Source organism: Halyomorpha halys, unplaced genomic scaffold (assembly GCF_000696795.3).
Source record: "Halyomorpha halys isolate HHAL.00 unplaced genomic scaffold, Hhal_1.1 Scaffold187.1, whole genome shotgun sequence".
NCBI lineage: Eukaryota > Metazoa > Arthropoda > Insecta > Hemiptera > Pentatomidae > Halyomorpha > Halyomorpha halys.
Genome location: NW_027113649.1, coordinates 611,996 through 627,497, shown reverse-complemented (window position 1 = coordinate 627,497; position 15,502 = coordinate 611,996). Strand labels below are relative to the sequence as shown.

General features: G+C 30.6%; 1 protein-coding gene across 1 annotated transcript in view; it reads right to left on the bottom strand.

The window, feature by feature from the left end:
- Positions 1 to 799: 799 nt before the first annotated feature.
- Positions 800 to 15,502, bottom strand: part of LOC106679257 (serine/threonine-protein kinase SIK3) — a gene marked incomplete at its 5' end in the record, with an annotated part of 41,900 nt that continues 27,197 nt past the window's right edge. The window contains 6 exon segments of the mRNA XM_014418304.3: positions 800 to 1,982; positions 5,013 to 5,179; positions 7,621 to 7,749; positions 11,057 to 11,176; positions 11,256 to 11,391; positions 14,022 to 14,173. Coding sequence (XP_014273790.3) covers positions 1,770 to 1,982; positions 5,013 to 5,179; positions 7,621 to 7,749; positions 11,057 to 11,176; positions 11,256 to 11,391; positions 14,022 to 14,173 — 917 coding nt within the window.

Here is a 15,502-nt window from a genome sequence, read left to right as displayed (position 1 = left end):
ACAAAACAAATGTGCATAGCTTTTATTCAGAAGTTTATAGCTTAAAATTTTTTAAATATCACTTTTTTATGAGTTCAACTTTAATTTTATTGGGATTTCTTAAAAAAAAAAGTTAATTGAAAGGTTTAAAACTTTAAATTGTTATTATTTTTGCTATTTTGTTTTTGAAGTTATTTGTTACGTGTAATGATTTAAGAATAAAGAAGTCTTTTTACTATGACTACTAATAAAAATCCAACACTCTATTATTTACTTCAAAAATGCTATTATTTCACATTTAACTCTTATTCTTAATTTCTTATATTGACTCAATAAAAAATCACTATTTTCTGCAAAATATTTAACTAAATTGACTCAAAATCGTACAACATAATATAAGCCCAAGTGTTTAATTGTTTATAATAATTATTTAGAAATATTTTACTTTTTCTATTTTAAAACCGTTTCTCATACAATTAGAAAATTAAAGTCATGATAAAAACTTTTATTTCAAAGTCTAAAAAATAAATCATTTGAAATAAAAATTTTTAATTTTTTTCAGTCCTCAGCTGAAATAGTCACTTTAATGGAAAAATAAATTGCATAAAACAACTCTGTGAAAAATAAGAATACATTTTTCTCAAATTGAACAAACTGCAATATCAATTGAAAGGTTAATCTGACTGAAAGATTTCTTCTGTTATCACCCCCCTCCCCAAGTGCACTGTTCTTTGTAAGAACACTTCACAGCCGACTTGATTGAGATCACTTTTTATAATAGAAAACAAAATTGAATATAACCTTTTAACAAAAATTTTCCATTATTTTTTATGACTAGAATAAGTGCACTTTAAAAAGTAATAGAAGAAATTAATCTGAAACTATTAGGACTTTTAATAAAGAAAAATCAACTTGTAAGTCACTATAAGTACCATGTATAATTTTAAAAATAGGTTGAAACAAAAATTCAAATTTTTAAATAAAATATGGAATCCATTTTGGCTCAAAAAAACTTTATGCATGAATTAGTTTTCAAAAGTATACACCAAACTAAAAAAAAGTTTACCTTCTCTTAGGCACAGTTGGGCAAAAATTAGCTATAGATAAAACTATACCTAAAATTATCATGGATACAATATTTATTTATTAATGGGTCATTCATGAATAAATATTGTATCCATCACAATTTTAGCTGTAGTTTTATCTATAGCTAATTTTTTAGTATCTCTTGGAAAAATAACCTAACCTAACCATCCCACATTAGCCCATCAAACTATGTCAAACTTAAAGTTTCAGAGCTTTAGAAGTCTCAACATCAATGTTTTTTATTTATTTATTTTGTCTTTTAAAGTTCAAAGAACTGAGTCGATAACAGAAAAAATGTATAGACTATAACAGTTTGGAATTAATGTCATCTTCAACGAACCTTATTTAACTGAAAATTTTTTAAAATGAATACGTTCAAATACAGATTTTTCTCTCATTAGTTTATTAATAATAATAAAAAAAAAATTAAACAAAAAACACTTTTAAGTATACTCCCTACCCACCCCTAGCCTCTTTATAACAGAAAAAACCTACCTTACGGCTTTACGCTTAATTTAAAACAATAAAAGGCCACAACTTTTAAAGTATCTTATTATAAAAGGTACTCATATAATAAAACAATGTAAATAAAACTAAGATAATAATATACAATGGACAAATATACCAAAGCATTTCCTGAGATATTGTAAAACATCTCCGTCAGTAGAATATATCTGCTTTAGTAAAATTTAAAAATGAATGTGTTAACTAGATATTGAGGCAATGAGGTGATGGCAGAGCTGTGAATACTGCATTTGATCTCCAGAGATTCTTCTCATTTTTAATCTTTGGCGCCCGACTTCTAGTTCGACGTGCAAGCCAGACGGAGACTCCAACAGCAAAGCATCTCCTCTACCAACACATCTGAATTCTGACGGAGCGACAGCGGTCACAGCCTGTTCCAATAGGGCGACTACCTGAGGACAAATAATTTTATTCAGTACATTTCTACCTTGAAATGTCATTCAAATAATAGTATTTTATTTAACACTAGCAAACCCAGCAACGCTTCGCTATTGCTATATTTGAGGATGAATATACATTAATTGAACACTATTGAAACTTTGATATCAATTAATATATAGATGAAGCGATAAGTCCGTAACTATAGTAACAGCTAACTTCACTGTTTAATCATTTAAGCTAACTTAACTGGTCCGATTTAGTTAATTTTTTTCTTTATCCATTGAGGTAATTAATTTATCCATCAAGTTGACTGATCTATGAAAGTGTGGTAAAAGATTTTAAAGCGGTGAAACAAAGTTGATATTCGTTTTTAACAACCTTAACTACAAATTTTCAAACAAATCATAAAATAAAATTTTTTGGCCCAAAATGTTCGCCTTACAAATTACATTTGAGAACTTTTGAAAAATAGAATAAAATATAATTAACTTCAACATGACTCAACCAATTTACACCTAACTTGGCAATGGTTTAGGGATCTAAAAACTGCAACAAAGGGCAAAAACCATATCTAATTAAACAAATTAGAACTGGAGATATAAAATAAAATATTTGAAAAGCTTTTCTTTATTTGAAACTAATATTTCGTCCTTATAAGGGCATTCAATCTACATTGTGTTAATGTAGGTTAAAAGAGCATACATTCAGCTTTCCAACGGTTGTATTAACGTACGAATTGGATAAAATGCACAAAGGTCACCAGAATAAAAAAAGTTTCAGACGGCGCAATGTTGTTATATATTTTTACAAAAATATATAACAAAATTGCCAGCAAGAAAGTGTCCTAAGAAAATTAAAAAAACAATTATTTTACCTTTTTTTAATTCATAATTTCTTAAAAATAACTGATTAGATTTTTTTCCATAGGGCTAAATAGTTGCAAAACCACATAAAAAAGTGTTTGAATTATTTTATTGTGTTGGAAGAAGATAGTTAACCATATGAAATAAATTGAAGGAAGATAGTCCGGGCGGTCAATAAAGGTATGCAGTAGTAAAAAATACTATTTAATGTTAACTTCAAAAAGTTAGTCACCTTTCTACATCAGCCCTGCAAAGTAGGGTGAAACATTGGTTAACATTTATACTTTTACCGGACTATCTTCCTACAATCTATTTTATTGCATATTTTCACACTATTTGCTGCCAATTTTGGAGCAATAAAAAGTGTTGTACTTTATTTTATTTTCAAGGAAAGAAACCCTTAATAATTTTTATATGTTTTATTTCAATCTTCAGGACTTAGTTTTGGGCAACCTGTCCATCATTTAGCTCATCTTAATTACTTGATGTCTTATATCCTCATTTTATTTGATTCGTTCTGATATTAAAATAAAATACTATTGTTTAAGGCTCACATCCTTAATGATAATTAAAAAGGTTTCAAATATATTTTTACTATATACATCAAAATAGGGATATATTCATCATGTTGTATTAAATGTAAAAAGTTTTAACATGCAAAATAATATAAGTATAGGATTGTGAGCAGCTTTTTTTTTTTTTTCCATATTTTTCAGAAAATTTGATTACATTATGAGTACATACGTAATCCAAGAAATGGAATTACGTATACTAGTTCATCTCCTCCCCCTTGAATTGCCTTGAGGCATTGTAAGGTGTTAATTGCAGGATCCAATTAAGGTATTATAGACTAATGTTAGCCTATGGCTAACACTATTGAATTAATGTGAGCGGTCTAATTTAAAGTCCATGTTATATGGTAACTTCGGAGGAGCTTCTAGCGGATTTTCTGGGCAACTTGTTCTGTAACCTTGTAATCTTTAGGAGATAAAAAATCTCCAACAACTTCGTCACATTATCTTTCCTCCACCTCACTTGTGCATCGCTTCCTCACTTTTTTTCCCACATTACTTTATTATTATTTTTATTGTTTACTTTATTTTGATTCAAAACAAAAACAACTCAAACTAGGAGCTTATAGACAAAATGGTGTGGACATTGACTGTTGCTTTACGTTATTCTCCATTTATAGATCTATTATAACAGACTCTCAACCATGTTGAATGTTATGCCATTTTAACATGCTAAAAGAAGGAAATATTTCTCCATTTAACACAACTTTATCCATTTAACACGCTTGTTAAATTAATATGTTAAGTTAACACGTCTTTATGATTTTAAGGGATTTCTCTTGATTATAAAACTTTATTATTGATTATAAATTTTGTCTTGGTTATAAAATTTTATATTACATCTTATTTTTTAGTAGATAGAAAGTCTAAAAAAAAAAAGAGGGCCAAAGATAATTGTCTAATGATTAGGGTAATTTAGGGGAACTAAATATTCAAGATCGAAAAAGTGATTTAGAGCTGATTATGAGTGAGAATAAGCGGACTATATTTGAATGATGAATTAGTAGACAGGGCCGTCTGTAGTTGAGAGAGTTGAGGTATAGGTCTTTGCAACCTTGTAACTTATAATCGCAAATTTTGATTTATCTTTAGTTATATATTCATCGTTTATACTTGTTCACGCTCAGCGGAGAAGGGGGTGAGTCAAAGTAAAAAAAAAATAATAATAATGATAATGAATACATCGCTCCTTAGGCGCCACGTTATTTTTTGGAAGGTATAGTCCTTATGGAAGGTATAGTCTCGTACTATAGGGGTGTCTTTTGTATGAGTTTATACCTCCATAAACAAATTGTTAAAAAAAAAAAAACTGCAACTTTTATATCAACCATGTAAGGCTCACTAGGCCAATCTGGTATTAAATAAAAAAAAAAAAGTTAAGTTTTCATATTGTGCATCAGTTTTATTGTTATGTTAAAAATATAAAGTTAAATCGAACATTAAACAGTTTGTCTAAAACATATTGTCCAGAAGATTGAAATAAAGGGGATAAAAAGTATCAAGGTTTTTTTTTTCCTTAAAAATATAATAAATAAATACAACAAATTGTAATCATTTTCAGCATAAAAATCCAGTTTTTATTAATGCATGAAATAAAATCACTCACTTCATTAGTTGCTAGCCGTGAACAGGGCTCACTTAAAGGAACTTGAAAGCACCCAGATATGGTTTTCTGAAGGCCTCCAGATTCTGTTGATAACAGCGGATGTGGAGCACTACCAGTCGGCGATTCAGGTTCAGTCACAGAAATCAGAGGATTCACCCTTCTGTCAACTACAAGGACCATATTTAAATTAAATACTTACAAATAACTACCTTCAACAGTTTAATACTACAATTCAGGAATTTTTTGGGGGAGTTTTATAATGAAGATATCGAGAAATTTTTTTAAGAGAAGAAAAGGAAATTGATTTGCAAATACGTTTCATGAGTTGACTTTTAATGTATTAAATTACTTTCAAAGTAAAACTTCCTTACCGATGTTCTAAAACTCAAGAAAAATAAAAATTATAAGAAAGTAAATTGATTTCGTGACACAAGATGAAACGGAAGTGGTGGTGGGGGGAATGCGGGTCAATTCTAGCAGGAACATTGTTATATTGTAATAGCAGAGTGGAACTTAACTATCCAACTAAGAATTAGAATTGACTTAGCAAATTATCAATTCTAATTATATTATTATTCTGTACTTTTATTATTATTTTCTGCCTTAGACTATAAGAGGGAAAACATAATCATTATTAATAAAATTTTAATACATTATTTTATTTCCACAAGTTTCACTTCTGTTGGCCAGTACTAAAACTGCCATTTTTTTTTTTTTTTTTATGCTTTAAAGTACTTTTATATTTTAAATTAAATTAGTTATTTAATTTATACATGTATTCAATTATATCTTAAAATAAGTAATATTTTAAATATATTTACTAGTTTGTTTCAGATTTCCTATATCTAGGTTTTAACCACAAGTAAAGTGGCACCGTGGAAGATTCTCGAATTACAACAGTACTTTATTATCGGGATCACCAGAGATACGCACACAACCCAGTATTATGCCGAGCTGAAGTGGCTCAATCCATCCTTCCGATGCCAGTATTTCAAAGCTTCCTTTCTATTCCAAGTAATTAGTACTCAATGCCCCTCCAATATCCTAAACCCTCAATTCAAATTCTCAATCCAATCCTGTACCTACCAGGTCCCGTTTATCTGACATCTAACTTCCACCTCATCGAACTGCTGCATTTGATAAATAATTTTTTACCCGAGCTGCCTTTCACTGGAACTCTGTTCCCTCTAAAGTACATAACCCTTCCCTCATTTAAAACCCTTCTATTTAACTACCTTTTACTTCACCAATCTAATCCAATATTATAATAGTACAGATATTTTGTAACTACCTTTTTGTTTTGTTGTTTATGTACTTAGTCAGTTAACTTTTCTTCTCTGTATTTAAAATTATTTATATAAAATTTTAATATAAGTTATAATTAAGTGTGGCCACATTGTTTTTTAGCCAATACATGTTATTGTAAAATTAAAATTACCTTTGTGATTGTTCTAAAGGGGCCTGTTCCCATAATAATAAACTATTTTTCATTTCATTACTTTGGAAAAAAAGGAAACACTCAACGGTCGAAAAGTAAAGATCTACATTTACATTCAGTAAGTTACATTAGTAAGAAAGATAAGTTTAAGATGAATGAAAGGTGATGAAAAATGACTATTAAAAAATTAAAGGACGTAAAATATGAAAAAAAAAAACAGAAAAATAATTTAAGAGGTTGAATAAATGATAAAACAATGGCTTAAATTGTGGAAAAGAGCTGAAATAAACGTAAAGGAGTATATCCCATTCGGAAAAATTGGGTAAAATAAAGATATGTAATTCCGCATTCCAAGAAATACCCTCACCATTTTATTGCTGCTTCATAAAATTCATTCATTACTTTTTAAATTTTTATAAGCTATAACAACAAACAATAAATCATAATAATAATAAACAATAAATCATTGAAAATCGAGCATAAACGTAATTATTATACATAAATGCATACAATACACACAATAAATAAAAAAATATAAGAGGAGATGAAGTTTGCAATGAGAGCATCAGCATTCGGGAATGCTGGCAAAAATACTAACCATCTCTTCTATGATGGTTGCCTTCTTTAATTTAGTTTTAACAAACATTCTGAGATTATTAAAATGGTAAACTGTAAGTTATAATGGGAAAAATGGAATCTAAAAAAGGTTCTTTTTATTTATTTCTCCCATTATTTTTAGAGATAAGTATGTGACGAAAAATTGTGCTTATTAAATCTTATCTTTTTTACCAAATAATCGACGTATATCCGTCTTGTCCCTTCAAAGGTGTGGTTGTAATCTTGTGATCCGTGAAGATATCAACTGAACAATGTTACCTTCCTAATTGTAGAATATTTCCAGAAAGAAATCATCTATCTAATAAGTTCACTATTTTCTTAATTTTTTTTTTTCCAAAAATAAGAGTTCCGAAAATCTAGGGGGTGAGAAAGCCGCGACTCCCCCCTGCATACGCTCATGACAATTAGGATATATCCTCATAATATAAGGAATTGTCAAGATGAAAAAGTATTTGCGGATAAAAAGTTAATGAATAGCAATACTTCCCTTTACTATATATTTCATACATAGATAAGTGAAAGTAAAAAAACAATATATTCAAAATTACCAACCAGTCCAGTCTTCTTCCTGAATCCTGGTCAGAGGAGGCGAAGGGGTTACTCTCAGGTCTAAAGGCACAGGGTTTCCACCATTGTGATTGGTAAATTGAAAACTATTGGCTGTACCTTGAGTAATTGAACCTACAAAACATTAAACAAATAAAAATTAATTGAAAATTTTACTTTTTGATCAGAGGTTTTGGTACTTATACAGTGTGTCAACTAAACCACTATAAATGGAATATGGTCAAATTAAACTTAAATAGTAATATTTTGTACAATAGTATAGTGTATACTATCAAATATTACTATTTGAGTTTAATTTGACCGCACCTGGACCATATTTCATTTATTAATGCACATGGTCAATCAGCAATCTTCCAGCTAAACCACTATACATTTTCATTCTCAGTAATCTCTAAATTTTTTTTTTTTTCAATATCCAATGTTTCAGCCAAGCTAGTAATTATTAAGGACAATCTTAACTTTAGTTTTACATCTTCAAATCAACTATATTGTAATATCCTCTTTCATGAGTAAATTGTCATTTTTTTTATAGTGTGTGAGCTCTACAACAGTCGTGTGAGAATGCTTTCGAAGAATGAGCCAGTTGCAGATGGCAGGGTATCGGTGTTCGCCATTTCAATGAGACCCCGAAAACTAATAGATATGTATGTGACAAGCAGGTACTCTCGGGGTCAGAATGGGCAAATGCCCTGAAACTTAATATCAACTACGCACCCCTGCGTGGAGTCCCAGGAGCCAGTAGACAGCAAGGAGAAGTTGGGTCTCTCTGTCGCAAATGCGGCAGAGTCTGAAACCCCAGCTCATGTGCTGGGAAAATGTCCCAACAACTCCCTCCTGATAACACGTCAGCACAGAAAAGACTTCACCTGCTTCGAGGAGATCTATTGTGCTGACACCGACGGATCTGTACGATATGCCGATATTGTCGCATTTACAAAAATTGAGACACGGCTCTGGTCTTGGATCCGACGGTAAGATTTGAAAGTAATGACCTCGAACAGGAAGGTGGAGTGAAAAGGGAAAAAAAGGAAATATATGAAAAATGCGTCCCTTTCCTTAAGGGAAAATTCCGTGAGACCTTCGGAGAGAGAGAGAGTTCACCGTGAGAGGACTCTGGTTTGGATCTCACGGAACAATACCAGATAGAACAAGGAGCTTCTTAGAAGGCCTAGGTGTTAGCATCAGGGATATTGCGATCTTAGCAGAAAATATTATTTTGGACTCCCTGGGGATCATACAACATCACCTGCATGGGAATTAGCTTGGAGATTATTTATTGTTTTATTTATTTATTTTGTGTGTTTTAACTTATTTATTCATTAAATTATTTTATTTTATTAGTATTATTATTTTTATTTATTTATAGATATATTTTTTTAACCTTATTTATCCATTCAAGTGTTTCTTGTAACCGGCTTTTAATTATATTTTCCTTTGAGTCTAAGTGTTAGTCTTGTTTTCGTAAAATGTATTTATTTGTTTGTTTTTTGGTAAACTGATCTACTCCTGTGACTATTATTGATGGTCTGATCTCACATTGCCGTCTAATAGTGAATTTGTTTAGCGGGTCACTGGAGAGGATCTAGAAGGGTGAATTCAGGAAAGCGAATTTGTTGATCGGGTGAATTAAAAATTGTGAAATGGTGAAATTGAAGGAACAGAAAAGGGAACGAAAAAAAGGAATGAATTGAAATATTTGTATTTGGTGTATAAACCGAAATTCATTGTAAAAGGAAACTGTAGGGGAAAAAATTGTTTTCTTTCTATTTTATTATACCATGTAATTATATGTAATTTGTTTATGTCCGATTACCGATTGATAAGTATGCTGTGTGATATAGCAACCTGATGTATTTGGGCAGCATAGATGAATAAAGTATTTCTCTCTTCTTCTAAATGGTTTCTTATATGTTTTTATTTTGTGTTTAGTTTCAGTATTGTTCATTTGTTGTATTCAATCAAAAAAGCATGCTAACAAATTTTCACCTGTCAAATATGAAGTAAAAATACGTTATTCAAAATAAAGAAGATGGCAGCACATGTCCTTCCGAAGTCTGTTGAATTGCGGCCATGTTGAGCAGATTCAAATATTTTAAACTTTATTTAAATTCCCATCATAATTGTAGTTACAGTAAATTTAAGAAAAAATAGAGTTCAAGAATAAGTATAAAAGAAAAATATTCATAAAGAAAATTACAAGCAAAAACTCAAAACCGTTGTGCTACAATTGATGTTGAGAATGAATACCTATAGAAGGGGAAGGAAAAAAGCTTTGTTTTGAATCACTTGTTGTTTAGGCATTGGGGGGATTAGACTGTCCAGGAAGCACGTCTCAAGGAAGAGATGAAGAGATGACCTTTTGTCTACTCTTTATGGTAGACATCTAGAAAAAGAAAACATCAAAGGAGCATCCAAGAAGAAAAAGGTACTGTTGGATTACCAGTTGATGAAATGTGTTGAAAAGAGTGAGAGAACCAATGCTTTGTTTAGTCAGTGTTTGTTAGTTGAAATTAAAGAAGTTAAAAAAAATTATTCATCAAAGAAGAGTATAAATTGGTTAGTGTTGTACAAAATAGAATTTAAATATATTTGTAAAGGTAGTTAATAATTTAGTTGAGTGTTCTAATTGCCTAGAAAAACATGCCCTGAGATTAAGAGTCAAAAATGTAATAAAGAATTAAATAAAATTCTCCTATCTGTTTAATATTAAAGCTTTTCATTTGAACCTAACATATACTTTAGAAATGAGAATAAAGTAAAAACTATCAAAATTCCTTTTATTTTATTTTAAATAAAATGAATAATACAATATATTAAACCTATATTTGTCAACTATTTAATATTAATTCTTTTATTTGAAAATTTTGTTATACTGCTATGGGCTAACTTATCAACACATAAGGTTAATTTGACCACATTATATTAGACATAGGTAGAATAGCCAGAAACTTTTATAGTGATTAGTGTGAGGCTGTGAAATTTAAATTAGGATTGTCTTCGATAATGACTAAGTTGGCTAAAACGTTGGATATTTAAAATGAATTAATGTTGAACCTTAGTAGATATATTTTATTACAATGGACAAAAATATTTAGACCCCCAAGGTCTTTCTATATTTTAAGTATATGGAAAACTACTAGAGTCAACAAAATTATTAAATTTAAAGGTTCATAGCTAACTTATCTCAGTTAATCAGTTTTATGAAGCTTAAAACAGTAACCTTTCACCACTTTCTTCTATAGAAGGTTATTCCCAAATTTTAATAATTTTTTATTAAAGTAAAAATGTGTATAATGTACACCACAACAGTTCTGTTTATAAACAATATACAATGAATAAGGAAGGTTATAGTATAGGTTATAACTAACAACTGTCTGACCGATACATAAATACTGATGTTTGTTATTCATGAGAGCATTACCAGTTGGATGACTAGGTACAAGCATGTCAGGCTGCTGGAGCTGGAGGCTTTGAAAGTGTTGAGAAAGAGACCCTCCGGGGTTGTCACAGTATCGAACTCCAGAATAATGAATAGGAGAACCTGAAAGATATGAATGAGTGAATAAATAAAACATCAATTTAATGATAATGATGAGTTGATAATGATATGAAGATCATACCCGAGGGGGTAAGAGGAGAAACACCACCACTAATAGCTTGAGGTGGTGAAGGAGACGGACTGACCCTCATCTGTTGGAGATCAATGCAATGGCGGTACTGTAGTTCAGAACTGTCGCTCACAATAACACTGGTTTTCTATATATATATATAAAAAAAAGAATGAGAACAATAACATAAATTGATGATTTATAAATATTCCATTAATATTTTTCTCAACTTTAAATCTAAGAGATCTGGTAAAACGATAAATTAAATGAAATTTAGAAAATTAATACACCTTATACTGTACAATTATAGAAGGAACTAGTGTTATGCAAATCTTGAATTTTTTTAAAAATGTACATAGACACTACACACCAAGAAGATATTTGGCTGCATAATGATGAAAGCATGGAGATGGTCACCTAATCTCAAGCTGCTACAAACCATGGCTTTTATGGTGTAGTTACAAACTACCCAAATGTAAGTAACTGTTCCATATGGGATCAAATCGCCGATCCTTCTTTTTCCATGGATGTATGTACCGATAGATCGAATTCTTTAGTTCAACACAGTGAAAAACTTGGACAAGATCCACGAATTATAGCTATTCAGAGTCAGCAGGTGCATAATGACCTATCTTTCATTCCCTAAGACCATCTATGGACTAAACCTTCAGCTACAAGTATTTGGTATCCTGGAAAATTACAATGAAATTCCCAATTAAGGTACACAAAGTACGGTTATCACTTCCGATGTCAGTTACCTCCAGCAGGCTGATGAGCCTCACATATCAGACGATTATTGATTGAAGAATCCCGAGACCAGTGTAAGAACCCACAACCACAGTGTTTACAAGTATTACTATTTATATTTCTGGCCTAATAATGAAAAAACAAATAGCTATGATCAAAATTGGTTTTATTGTTTTTCAAAAGTCTCCATTAAGATCAATTCACTTTTGCATGCATTTGAACCAATTTTTGAAGCACTTTTTCCACCCCAATTGAGGTAACCCCAAAACATGCATTTTGAATGCATCAACTGCTTCTTCGGGTGTTAAAATGTTTGACCACGTAATTAATTTGATGTAGGGGAATTAAATAAAATCTTTGGGTGCCAAATCAGGGGTGTATGGTAGATGATCTGTCAATTCGATGTTTTGGCCAGTCAAAAATTCCTTTATTTGAGTTGAAGTGTATGTAATACAAAAAAAGTTAAAACATTCGAAATCATCCTAATGAAATGGCTGAACCTGGTGTGTGGCTACCAATTTAGTAATCCTCGGCTCTATTTTCGTCAGCTGTAATATTGTTGACTATGACAACTTATAGTTATTCATCGCCCCCCAAATGCACCTGTGGCTATCACCGCCACCCTGAATCGCTGTACCAGCGGGTGGTAGCACCCAATTTGGGAATCACTGCTATATACATTTATATTGTCATCATGTAAAATTTCGAATTAAAATTTTCGACAGAAAGAAGAAACACTAAAATAAAAATTTTTATAGCAACAGGAAAATAAAACTGTTTGTTCATAATTTTTGTCTACCTATGTCTTAAGATTTTTTATTTAAAACCACTAAGATAATGTTAACTTCACTTGACTTGGGAACTTAGAGGGTTTGTAAGTTAAAGTTGTGCAGAAATGGGCAAAAATTAGCCATAGCTAAAACTAATAGATAAAGTTGCTATGGATACGACCCTTATTCATGAATGAACCATTGATAAATAAATATTGTATCCATGGCAATTTTAGTTAGTAGTTTCATAGATCGTAGTTGTCTAATGCACTCACCTTACCAGATTGTTTTAAATACCAAATATATAATATATGTGTAGAAGGGTCATCATTGTACCTAATTATGAATACCACTTATATTTTCATATACCACTAAAATTGAAAACCACTAAACTTTTCAAGTATTAAAACTAGTTTAAGTCAATGATTTAATTTTCAATTCAATGAATCTGAATGATTAATGAAATGAATAAATGGATTAGGATCTCCGGTAACTAGAAGTGAAAGGCAGAAAATGCTTAAATGTTATTTTTAAATTTCGAAATTGCTAAGTTTGTGCCCTCTATCAAAAAAGTTTAAAGTTAGAATTCACAAAACTATTATCCTTCCTACTGTTCTTTATGAATACGAAACATGGCCTCTTACATAAGGTTGTTGAATTACATCAAGGTTTTTGATATAAAATAAAATATTCGGACTGAAAAAGGATGAATAAACAGGAGAATTTAAAAGGATACACAATGATGAATTAAGGGAAATACACCTGGTAAATATAACTCAGATTATAGCATTGGGGCGTATAAGATGGACGTGTAACATAGAAGGGTTTAGTAACGAAAGAATCTCGAAAATGTTAATAAACACTGAACTGACAGGTAAACGTCCAAGGGGTGGACCGAAACATAGATGGGAGGATCGTGTTAAAACTGATTTAGTAGATTTGGATTTGGAGAGGCATAACTGGAAAGATGTATGTAGAGGTGGTATCAGCATCGAACCTTCGGGTTCGCTAAGCCTTTATCATCATTATTATTATTAAGTCTATGATTAAAATCAGAGTTGCGCAAAAATTAGCTATAGTTGAAACTACTAGCTAAAATTGTCATGGATACGATATTTATTTATCAATGGTTCATTCATGAATAAGGGTCGTATCCATGGCAACTTTATCTATTAGTTTAAACTATAGCTAATTTTTGCCTATCTCTGGTTAAAATTAAACTGTAAATGAAATATACAATTTAATTCAATTCTTATTTCACCTTCAACTGTTGGTGCTCCAGCTGAAGTGCTCTAACAGAAGATTGTTCAGAACAGAAGTGATTCGCTCCTTCACTGGCACGCCTTACAGGAGAGTATCTTTCGCTACCGCCAGGAAAATGGTGTGATATTTCCTTCAAGCAGTCTCTTCCACCTAACATGGATAAATTATGACATCAAAACATAATTTTTCCAACTCTTTGAATATTTTATTAACAGTGCATAAAAATTAAAAAAACGAAAACAAACATAAAATGGTGCAGAATTATTATAAATGTGAGGAGCAAATATACACATCTAGAATACAAAAATACAACTATGCATGCAAGGCACCACCAATAAGCTCAATGACAGTTTTAATTTTAATTTTTTTTTTTTTCAACCACCAGTAACTATTTTTCCATAGCAAAAGCACACAAGGAAAAATGAACATCACAAAACCTAAATTTGTATACAAAACCTGATGTACTTTGATGACAATCCAATAACGCTGGCTGCATGGAATCAGTCAGAAAGGGGAGATTTTCATTAACACACACAAAAATAAAATAAAAAAGAAAAAAAAAAAACTTTTTTATAATGGAATTTTAAATGTAATTATTTATTATAACAATAAACGGACACAACATTAATTAAATTAAATTTTTTTTATAAATTTCTGGACATTAGTTACCACATCTTCTCAATTCCATAACCTGCACATAAGGCACGCTTTATCACAAGGCAATTTTAATTTCATAGCTCCTGAAAGGTTTAATGTTTGTTAGATTTTTTGTTAACCAATTTTCTGCTACCGTGGTAACATTAAGAGATTCTTGAATTGATTGTAAGAGGACCACCTTCTTCCTTCTTATTTTCATTATATATCAACCAGTCGAAGACATCATATAATACAGTGATCATACAATACATGAACGAAGAGAATAAAAATTGAAAGAACAAATTGGATTCAAACATAAATTGAAAAAACAAAAATATGAAATATGAATGAGATGGTTGGGGGGGGGGTGCAAAAAATAGTTAAAGACTATTTATTTGCTGATGTTTGACTCCGCTATGCAGGGCTTCATCCGGGCAAAAATACATCAACTAAAATATTTACAATGTAGAGTAAAAAGATACAAAAAAGTAAACTGAGGTAGGGATAAAAATTATGCAAATATAAGTGAAAAAATTATATAAAAATGAGCAAAAATAAATAAAAATATTATAATGAAAGGAATATGGTCCGGGTGCGGTAAAAAAAACTCAAATAGTAGAATTATACTAATTTAATGAGCCAACGTTTCGCCCCACGTTGCAGGGCTTCGTCAGGGCTAAAAAAGATACAAACACATAGTTACAAAAGGAAAACAAAAACATAAGTGTAAAATAACAGGGGTATAAAATGTAAAAAAGTAAGATATAATAAGAAAATTTAAGGTAGTAAATAGTAAATGTAAAGGGTAATAGTAACAAATGTATAAGAAAAGAAATATTAAAG